The sequence below is a fragment of the Phycodurus eques genome, chromosome 1 (genome assembly GCF_024500275.1).
Source record: "Phycodurus eques isolate BA_2022a chromosome 1, UOR_Pequ_1.1, whole genome shotgun sequence".
Taxonomy (NCBI): Eukaryota; Metazoa; Chordata; class Actinopteri; order Syngnathiformes; family Syngnathidae; genus Phycodurus; species Phycodurus eques.
In genome coordinates, this window is record NC_084525.1 from 20,636,084 (window position 1) to 20,647,565 (window position 11,482).

At 40.4% G+C, this 11,482-nt stretch overlaps 1 protein-coding gene across 1 annotated transcript; it reads right to left on the reverse strand.

Moving 5' to 3' along the window:
* Positions 1 to 248: 248 nt before the first annotated feature.
* ppih (peptidylprolyl isomerase H (cyclophilin H)) lies at positions 249 to 11,287 on the reverse strand. Its single transcript, XM_061687675.1, has 9 exons — positions 11,158 to 11,287; positions 8,064 to 8,132; positions 5,051 to 5,070; positions 4,174 to 4,218; positions 4,056 to 4,098; positions 3,711 to 3,803; positions 1,075 to 1,162; positions 921 to 961; positions 249 to 800 (listed from the first exon to the last, which is right to left on the reverse strand). Exons 1-9 carry the CDS (start codon positions 11,221 to 11,223, stop codon positions 732 to 734), a joined length of 534 nt encoding a protein of 177 aa, XP_061543659.1. The 5' UTR covers positions 11,224 to 11,287; the 3' UTR covers positions 249 to 731.
* Between the last annotated feature and the right edge of the window lie 195 nt (positions 11,288 to 11,482).

An 11,482-nucleotide genomic window follows, 5' to 3' on the forward strand; every position in this document is an offset into this window, starting at 1 on the left:
TGGGCGCCAGCATTAGCCACCAGTTTCTCAAGCCGCCTGGGAACTGCATTAACTGATTTCACAAGGAACTCTTGTGGGATGGAAGACATAACTTCTCGTATTCACCCTTCAAGTTCTTCCAAAGTCGTTGGTTTGGTAGAACAGATTTGCTCCTTTAATCATGGAACATACAGAAACAAATTGAGAAAACTATTACAACATATGAATAAACAAGTATTTTAAAATAGGGAGTTACTTTTCAATCACCCTGTAAATGTACTCTACCATTAGGAAAAAAATGGGTATTTGAAATGGGTATAGCCATCTAATACATTTGAATTTAATCTTCCCAATTCATTCTTACCATTAATTTCTAGTGCCAAAAATAAATGTATATAAAAATTATGCCAAACAAATTTGCGGGTGACTAGCTGTGGCGACCCCTAACAGCACAAGCCGAAAGTTGCAACAACAACAACAAAAATCATATTTTCAACCTTCTCCGACAGTTTATGGTGTTTTGATTCACAAATAAAGTGTGAATTTTATTGACAGACACACACATATATTGATATGTATTTAAAAAAAAAATAAAAAAAATATTTTCCACTCATGACACAAAATGGGGCTGAATCTTTGGGTTTTACACAGTGTGGAAATAGATGCTATGCATGAGACGCATTATGCAGGGTGAGTTTATCAGTCAACAAATGGGACGTACTATAATACATGTGTACGGAACCATTTTCCCCTCACATCTCTCCACACTGTGCAATGAGGATTGGGAGCTTGGGCTTGTTGTTGGGTCCCGTAGGAACATTCTGTTGGGAGGTGGGATAAAGGTTTCATTTTTACAACATTAGGATGAAAATTAACATGTCACACTATTCATTGTATAAAGACGATTTGAGCGAAATCATTTCATATTAAATCTAAATTACCTCAATCTTTCTCATGATCAGCAATCCATCCACGACTTTACCTGACACAACCAAAAATAAGAAAATCAAAATATTCATCCCTAAAACACACAATCTAAAACTTCAAACAAATCAAAATTTCCCATTGAAATTGTAGCTCAATATCAATACTCACCAAAAACGACATGTTTTCCATCTAACCAGTCACATTTAGTGCAGGTTATGAAAAACTGGCAACCATTTGTCCCTGGACCACTGTTTGCCTAAAAAGAATGAATGATTACAGTAGAACTACAATGTCCCCAGAACAGATTAATTCTAATACATTATTTTCTGTGTAAAATAAATAAATAATATTCTGAATACAAACAAAAGCAGATGTTGAAAAGGGTCCCGGAACGAATTGTTCCCACAGAGGTTTCACTTTATTGAGGTTTATAAAGAGGATAACATATTGAACCGGGTCTAAGCCTGAAATCAAAACTAGAGCTGCCAAAGCATAAGTGAACCAAGTACCTGCTTAGAGCCCCGCGACCACTAGCCCCTCCTTTGCAGAATTAAAACAATTTTTTCAAGGGCTGGGGGGGTCTCCAGAGTGGGCCGAAATATCTCCACAGAGATGTGAAACGCTCATTGCCAGTTAAAGCTATAATCCACGATTTCTGGCACCCCCTAACGCTGGAATTCAGCATTACAACAAAGCTTTCATTGCTTCGATATGACGCAGGCTAAATGCTGGTCCGGCCTTCTCCTTTCTCTATGGCTCAGGCGACCAGGAGGATGTCCATATTTGGGCCTGCCCGTTCGGAGGTAAAACACGTAATTTCCGTTCCGACGTTTTAGAGCCCCACCAAGTGATTCAACGCGGGAATGTATAGGGTAGTCACTAAATATCAAAAACAAATATTGAAAAATATAACAAGATGTGTCAGAATCTGATAGGCTTAATCAGCATTTTCATCTACTATTTTCTTTAAACAAAAAATAGTTATAGATTATAGCTTTGTGGGAAAACGCTTGATTTCAGTTGTTGCTGCTGAGGGTGGCCCAACCAGTTGTTATTTTTAGGGAGCAATTACTTTTTCACACAGGGCCAGGTGTTATAGCTTTGAAGTTTTTTTTCTTAATAAATAAAATCAACATTTAAAAACAGCATTTTATATTTACTAGGGCTATCTTTGTCTGATATTTACATTTGTTTGATGATCTAAACCAAAGTGGGGAAACTATGCACACAATTTAAATTGTACATAAAATTGTAAAAAGTACATTTACACCAGGTAGGTCCGCAATGGGGGTTTCGACCAGCTTGTCTGTAAAATTCAGGTTTGTCAACCACTGTAATGACTAACAGATCCCTGTAGATGGCGGGATTGAATTGCTTTGGATTTAAGATCAGCACAGCTTTTGAGTAGAACATAAAGATCAGGGGGTGAATCTCGGCTTGTCACATGACTCACGTCAATTATGAGGGAGACAAATGCCAACACATTGGAAGTCACAAGTTTAGTCACCTCACAGGCTCACAATCTAACAGAGTATGTTTATGTATGGTAACTAAGGCTCCAAGTAACGATGAGTTTAATAATCAATTAATCTTTAAATTATTTTTTGATTAATCGGATAAAAAATAAATAATTTCCATCCCTTTATTTGCAAAAACAGAACATTATTTCCAATTTACAGTGTAGAAAATGCACAAACAAATTATGATTCAGTTACTGGTTTTGTCTGTAACGTCAGAAACAAGACAAAAATGTTGATCATTGTTTTCTGAAGTAAAAACAGATGTTTGCACATTTCTCATTCTGATTAAACACAAAGATAATCAGTCTGCTTTCATTGCGGACTACGGAACTGAGAATATTTACTGTTGAGAGGCTGAAATACAGAGGATTTGGACAACTTTAACTTAATGTCGCAACGATTAATTCATTAATTAAAAATAGTTGTCAATAATTGTTGCACCTAAAGTATAAATACAGGATGTGTTGCAGTAGGTAGTAGAAAGTGTCTCAATCATGAGAAAAAATGACAGTTCATGGAGTGAATGAAGGCCATGTAAAAAAAGCTACTGATGTTTATCGTGAGCCATGCGGTGAGTCAGCGTTGCTCTGTGTGTTTCATAGTTGAATATCTGTAAATAAATTATTTTGCCCTTTCTCAGTCGTTTTATAGTTTGAGGTGTCACAAAAGCAAACAATATAATGTCACTGTTGTTCTTTTCACAAAAAGCTTATTTTGGAGAACTCTACTTTGCAGCTTGCAATGATTAACTAAGGATTTGTTAGACAATGTTTATTTCATTTTGTGCTGTTTTTTTTTTTTTTATAAAGCATTTGTTGTTAAATGTTATTGTTGTTCTTGCGCACCAAATTATTTTTGCACATTACTGTTGAAGTTTTTGGAAAACAAAAACCAGCAAATCAGATGACACCATCCATTCATCCTCTGTTCCCAGGGTTGCACATTTACCGTAAATGAATACTATATATTAGTTAATTTTTGTTAATTTTATTAGTCCCACTTTGCGCTTCACTTGGAATGTTGGCTTCGCCAACCCCGGTCCACTATTGTAGCTGAATATGCTACCTTTTAAAATTAAATACCATACATGAGTAAAAACATATCCAGCTGCCAATAGGATCATGTAAACAACACTGCCAGAACTGCAAATACTTTATAGTAAGTGTATTAATGATCATTAATCAATATTACTGGCAGAAATGGAGGACCCCAAAATAAAATTTTGCTTAGGGCTCCATGGAGGCGAGGGATGGCTCTGATCAAAACTATGACAAATCCACATACCATGGACAGAAGACCAGGCCCAGAATGCTTCACCCGAAAGTTTTCATCGGCAAATGGACCTCTGTAGATGCTGCAGATACCAGTACCGTCACCCTTTTAAGAAACAGTGCAAAATATAAAAGTCACAAAAACTGTACATTTATTAAGTTGGGCAGAGCCCAGCAAGAGAGCTATTTTATGTTTATTACATACAACTTGGCAATTTACTGTACAGTATGTGAGGGAATTGTTTATGGGGGAAAATGTATCGGAAGTCACGTGTATGGCATTGCTGCCATCCAAGCAGTAATCCCATTAGAAATGACTATTTCGAAAACAGCCTGTACATAAAGCTCTTTGACTCACGTTCACAAAGTCACCTCCTTGGATCATAAAATCTTTGATCACTCTTTAAATGAAAAACAGAACAGGTATGTTGTAAGACATAATGAAGGGTACTATGACTTGCATGTATTATCGATACCTGTGGAATGTGCAGCCTTTGAAACCAATAGGGACACCGTCTTTCCTGTGGGACAGATCTTGTTTTGAATACCTCATAAAAGCAGGCATGTCTGTTTACACTATAGTAAACATCTGTAACTTTTACAGTACAAAGACCCAAAGGCAAAAATCATTTTACCACTGTTATGACAAAAAGCGCAGATTACATCATGACGACAGCAAATCAGCTGAGACTGATTTAATCGGGCGGTACGGTGACCGACTAGTTAGCACATCTGCCTCACAGTTCTGAGGACCCGGGTTCAAATTCAGCCTCGCCTGTGTGGTGTTTGCATGTTCTCCCCATTCCTGCGTGGGTTTTCTCCGGGTACTCCGGTTTCCTCCCATATCCCCAAAACATGCATGGTAGGTTAATTGAAGACTCTAAATTGCCCTTAGGTGTGAATGTGAGTATGAATGTTTGTTTGTTTATATGTGCCCTGCGATTGGCTGGCGACCGGTTCAGGGTGTACCCCGCTTCTCGCCCGAAGATAGCTGGGATGGGCTCCCGTGACCCGAGTGAGGATAAGCGGTACAGAAAAATGGATGGATGGATGAGTCAATAGTGCCTCTTCTGGTTGCAGCCATGTAGGGCTATTTGCCTCAACTGCTTCATTCAATTTATCAAAAATCAGTTTCACACAATCATCAGAATTCTTAATAATCAGTTCATCAAATAATGGATTACTATGCTCATCCCAAAGATATCCTGGGGTAGCCATTATGAAACACACTGTGTCAATTAGGTTTCACGCTCTAATTGTTTGCCAGAACTTTGCTGCTGCAGCTTAGATGAAAAAAAACCCCACAAAAGTTGAATCTGGGTACTTGAAGAAGGTGTTTTCAGTCCACCTTACCGGAACTCTCCAGTGCAGAACTGCCTGCAAGAAATGATCAAAATATAAGTACTGGTGACACTGAAACAGACTTTAACATTGATACATTGGCGACACAGTATGTACAAGGGATGCACCGAGACCACTTACATTTGAGTACTCGCCAATACAAAGTACCAATACTTGATAATGACCATTATATTGCACAATTCATTTTATTTTAATCAAATATTGTTCAAAAACACAAAACTTCCTTGAACATGGAATACGTTTCACTTAAATGAAATAACAATCCAGAGCGACAACTTATCATTATACTTAACATCTATCTATCTATCTATACACACACCCACACCCATCCATCCATCCTCCTCCGCTTATCCGAGATCGGGTCACAGGGGCAGGAGCCTCAGTAGGGAAGCCCAGACTTCCCTCTCCCCAGCCATTTCCTCCAGCTCTTCCAAGGGTATCCCGAGGCGTTCCCAGGCCAGCCGAGAGACATAGTCTCTCCAGTGTGTCCTGGGTTGTCCCCCGGGTCTCCTCCCGGTGGGACGTGCCCAGAACACCTCACCTGGGAAGCGCCCATTCTTCCCTCACTCATGAACAAGACCACAAGATACTTGAACTTCTCCACTTGGGGCAGGATCTCATCTCATCTCTCTGACTCTGGTCGTACAGGGACCAAACAGCCCATATCAGGGGGTTCGGTACCCCATACTCCCGAAGTAGGACTCCACGAGGGACATGGTCGAACGCCTTATCCAAGTCCACAAACACAGCCTGGTTGGGCGAACTCCCATGTACCCTCGAGGACCCTGCCGAGGGTGAAGAGCTGGTCCACTGTTCCACGGCCAGGACGAAAACAACACTGCTACACCGGAATCTGAGGTTCGACTTCCCGACGGACCCTCCTCTCCAGCACCCCAGAATAGACCTTACCAAGGAGGCTGAGGAGTGTGATCCCCCTGTAGTTGGAACACACCCTCCGGTCCCCTTTTTCAAAAAGGGGGACCACCACCCCAGTCTGTCAATCTAAAGGCACTGTCCCCGATGTCAACGCCATGTTGCAGAGGCGTGTCAACCAGGACTGCCCCACATCATCCAGAGCCTTTAGGAACTCCGGGCGAATCTCACCCACCCCCAGGGCCTTGCCACCAAGAAGCTTTTAACCTCGGTGACCTCAACCCCAGAGATAGGAGAGCCCGCCTCAGAGACCCCAAACTGCTTCCTCATGGGAGGGCGTGTCGGTGGAATTGAAGAGGTCTTCGAAGTATTCGTCCCACTGACTCACAACGTCCCAAGTCGAGGTCAAAATCGCCCCATCCCCGCTATACACAGTGTTGATGGTGCACTCCTCCCCAGCCCCTCCTGAGACACCGGATGGTGGACCAGAATTTTCTTGAAGCCGTTCGGAAATCGTTCTCCATGGCCTCACCGAACTCCTCCCACGAGAGTTTTTGCCTCAGCAACCACCAAAGCTGCATTCCGCTTGGCCAGCCCATCAGCTGCCTCAGGAGTCCCACAGGCCAAAAAGGTACCGATAGGACTCCTTCAGCTTGACGGCATTCTTCACCGCTGGTGTCCACCAACGGGTTCGGGTATTGCCTCCACGACAGGCAGACTACCTTAGGGCCACAGCTCCAGTCGGCCGCCTCGGGAATAGAGGCACGGAACATGGTCCACTCGGACTAAATGTTCCCCGAGCCGTGGGTGAAGTTCTGGTGGAGGTGGGAGTTGAAACTCCTTCTGACAGGGGATTCTGCCAGACGTTCCCAGCAGACCCTCGCAATACGTTTGGGTCTGCCACGTCAGACCGGCATCTTCCCCCACCATCGGAGCCAACTCACCACCAGGTGGTGATTAGTTGACAGCTCAGCCCGTCTTCACCCGAGTGTCCAAGACATGCGGCCGCAAGTCCGATGACACGACCACAAAGTCGATCATCGAACTGCAACCTAGGGTGTCCTGATGCCAAGTGCACGTGTGGACACCCTTATGCTTGAACACGGTGTTTGTTATGGACAATCCATGGTGAGCACAAAAGTCCAATAACAGCACACCACTCGTGTTCAGAATGGGGCAGGGGGGGTGTTCTTTCCAATCGCGCCCTTCCAGGTCTCACTGTCATTGTCCACGTGAGCTTTGAAGTCCCCCAGCAGAACGATGGAGTCCCCAGCGGGAGCGCTCTCCAGCACCCCTCCAAGGACTCCAACAAGGGTGGGTACTCTGAACTGCTGTTTGGTGCATAGGCATAAATAACAGCCAGGACCCATCCCCCTACCCGAAGGCGGAGGGAGGCTACCCTCTCGTCCACTGGGCTGAACCCCCAATGTACAGGCGCCGAGTCGGGGAGCAATAAGTATACCCACACCTGCTCGGCGCCACTCACCGTGGGCAACCCCAGAGTGGAAGAGGGTCCAACCCCTCTCGAGAGGACTGGTACCAGAGCCCAAGCTGTGTGTGGAGGAGAGTCCGACTATATATATATATATAGATATATATACACATACACACACACACACACACACAAAGAACGAAATATAAGACTACTTCTTGAGAATACCACAAGTTATAAAATCAAACTATGACAGGACAACTGAAGTGATACTTTATCACACTGAAGCGCTTGCTTCTCTTTCCAAGTAGAGCGGGCGACAGTGCTTATGAGCTCTGTGCTTGCCGGATGTTAGCCATCTCCGTCGCCACCTGTGCAGCGTCATCATCAGTTTTGCAGAGCATAATTTGCAGTCGACTAAAAAAGTATTGTCTTCTAGGTTTACGTTTATGTTTCTATGTCGGTGTCGTAGTATCAGAGCACCCCCCCCCCCCACCCCAAGTACAGATGCTAGTATAGGTGCATTCCCTCGTGTATTGAATGGTAATTTTTAAACACACATTTTCCCCGCACTGCCATTCACAGAACAAAGAAATGTGGCGTTGTAAGTCCCTAACCAGTATTTAGCCAATTACAAGGCTGAAGAAACTAATTTCGAGAAAAGTCACAATGAAAAGGTGCTCAAATTAAGATTACAACGTGCCTGAAATTCTCTGCCGTCTTTGGGACAACATCAGCAAAGAGTTCAACCTTCATCCGCCCCACATCCTGGAACAAAGTGGAGAAAAAGTTGTGTAAACAGCAGATGAGACATTAACTGTTTTATCTTGAGAAGCAACCCTTCATGTGAGCAAAAAGCATAACATTCTGGATGGATGTGGGCAGCGAGACTTGGAAATTACCGTTGATATGTGTATTGATGTTGCAGTAATTATCAACCTTCAAACAACTACTACTACTTTAACACAAATGGAGCAGCAAAACATACAAATACAGCAAACAATACTCAAGCATATATATATATATATATATATATATATATATATATATATATCAGATAAATAAAAAGGTCTTAACAGTGTGTAAGATTTGTTTGTTCTTTCCAAGGCACTAAGGCAAGTTTGAGAACTGTTCTGTTCTAAGGTGAAGAAACCCGTTTGTAACAAACTCAAAGCGAGGCACTTGGACAAACGCTGCAAAGTGGCCATCAGTGACCAGGAGGCATTGAACTACAGGGAGTGCATGAGAATATTTTATAAAAGGAAAATGTGCTATTTATGGCTGTGAAATGGTTAACTAAAAAGTGTTTTGAATACGATGTAACATGGCCACATTGTGTACACACGATGCACTTTTATTTCTTATTATCAAATGTAATATCGAACAGGGTTCTTATATTTTTGTTTTTATTTGAGCAAAATATGATTAGAGAAAAATTATATATTAAACAATAAAACACTTAAGAGAAAAAGTGTTTGTTTGAACCAGTGTGGGGCCCCCGCACAGCACATGGATGTGTGTGAATGGTCAGAGAGGTACCACCACCACCTCAATTTGAGCCGGGAAAAAAATAAAATAAAATAAAAAGTACATAGGTTAATTCTGACATTTTAAACTCTCTGTAAATCAATAATAAAGTTATTAATTACAGTCGGAATTCGAACACCAAAATGTCATCCAATTTAAGAAACCCAAAAAAATCTTTGATAAAAGATTTATAATAATATAATCAAATAAAATAAAAAAGTACATAGGTTAAACCTGACATTTTAAACTCTCTGTAAATCAATAATAAAGTTATTAATTACAGTCAGAATTCAAACACCAAAATGTCATCCAATTTAAGAAACCCCAAAAAATCTTTGAGTCTCGCAAAATCTTGTCGCTCCAAGTGTCATTGTGTGTGCCAATAATGCAAAAGACATCCCTTTTTACTTGGAACTTGAATTACATGTGCTATATTCTATTCTAGAAAAAGATATTTGGGTATATATGGGTATTAAGTATTTTTGATTGTAAACCTGCTTTTTCAAACTGCAGAGGCATATAAAGTTAGGGATGGGCTATGGGGTAAATTGATGAACCTAAAATGCACTTTACACGTGAACTTAATTTGAATTTGAGTGCAGGTGTCCAACATTTCAATGTTTCAGTACCTCTTGCACAACTTTTATATTCCAGTCTCTGTATATCAGTTGCAACCTCATGATGACAATCTGTGATACAAAGGTCACTGGCCACTTCAGTCTGAAAAGATCGTGCTTGAACCAATTCCAGTTGAACAAGGAAATGCATCGGTCAATTTATGGACAAAAGGTGAATTTTGCTGTTCAGCTCCTTGTTAGAGAACAGAAAGTTATGCAAAAAATACTAAAACACTGAAAAGCTGGACAAGTGAATTCAAAAGTTTAGATTAAATAAACAGTGCATTTTAGGTTCACCCCATAGCCTCATTATGAGTCAAAAAGTACTGTAGCGTTCCGTTTCAAAAACGCTGGTAAGGACAAAATCCCAGTCTTGTGTGATATTGCTTAATTTTTTTTCTCATTTGGTTTTGTGCGATCATTAAACAATGCCAAATAAACAAGAATAATCATTTAATAAAGAGTAATCTGAAAAGAATGTTTTGCAATACAAACTAATGCAAAATATATTTTTCTCTACGATTAATCAATTCATCAATGGAATACTTGATAAAAAAATATTTGATAGCTACAGCCGTAGTGTTATTTTATACCAATTAATACAGTCACGGCAAGGTGCAGACTGTGTGACAAAATCGATCTACGCAGCAGCAATTCAAGCAATATCTCCAAACAACCCTAACCCTTATGAGCACACATACCAAGTGAGCTTGAGAAAAGACAAGCTCCACTGAAAGTGAGTCTGCGGCACCACCAGCCACTGTCCGGAAAAGACCCTACGAGAAAGTTTGCAAAGTGTGTCGCGGTAGGATTATAAACAGCACTGTTACCTTTACCACCGTTGTGATAAAGACAATCCTTGAATTAAATGTCCCTTACTACATAAATATTATGATCAGAGTTTAATTTTAACACAATGCACCTAAGGGGAAGAGTATAATTATATTCAATTGTTGATTACTTAAAACAGACAGACATTTGTTTACTGAATATTTTGCTTAAGTAGCTAAAACTTGTGTGAACATGCATATACTTTCAGACTTCTCAACGCTTGATTAAACCAGGTATTAAACCCTTACTTTATTAGGTCTGTGGCTAACTAAGAGATGCCAAAAGCTTTACAGAGAGGATTTAAGTCATCTTGATTTCCACATCATACAAATTAATTTACTTAATTCGACCATTTCTGGCTCAGAGTAGTAAAAAATGATAAGAAAATATGAAATGTACATTTCATCTTTGTACGTTTCATTCATATTATTCTACTTTTTTGTTTTGTTTGATTACGTTTTAAAAAATACAATTGGTACAAATGACCAGTATTCTGATGTGATTTGCCAGAAGAGTAATAATACTTTGATTGAAAAATATATTTCAATAAGAAATAATGCGGTATCGGTATTGATGAAATTGCAAGAAAAAGCGAATATGAATTGTTGCCCGTATTTGATTCACTAATATCCGCCTCCCGCCCCCAGCTATACTATTTTGACACCGTACGACGAAAGAAAAATGGGCAATTTTACTTTTTGTACATTAGTTTTATTTTAAGTGACATTAAACGCTAGCTTTTCTGCCAGCAGTGATGTGTCCCACGTGTTTCTCCGGCTTTGTTGTGGTAAAGCGTAAATAGTCTCTCCCCTACTCACCTGTCCTCCGATTGTAATGTCGAAGAAAACAATAGGATTGTTTGGGTTTGTCGCTTGAACCGACATTATTTGACTAATTTTGCACTGGAAGAGAAAGCAAAAATGCCGGACACTTTGAACACTCGGAAACTAGTACGGAAACTCGGGAGTCTAACTACGGCAAGTATTAAAGGACAATTCTAGCAAAAACGCGTACGGCGATTATGCTTTTGCTCAAAATTGGAAATTCCAAATTGTGTATAAATTAAGTCTAAATCACAAACATCACCCTTAATAATAATAATGTCCAGAAAATTCAACTTCTGAATTCAATTTTGAATGATGA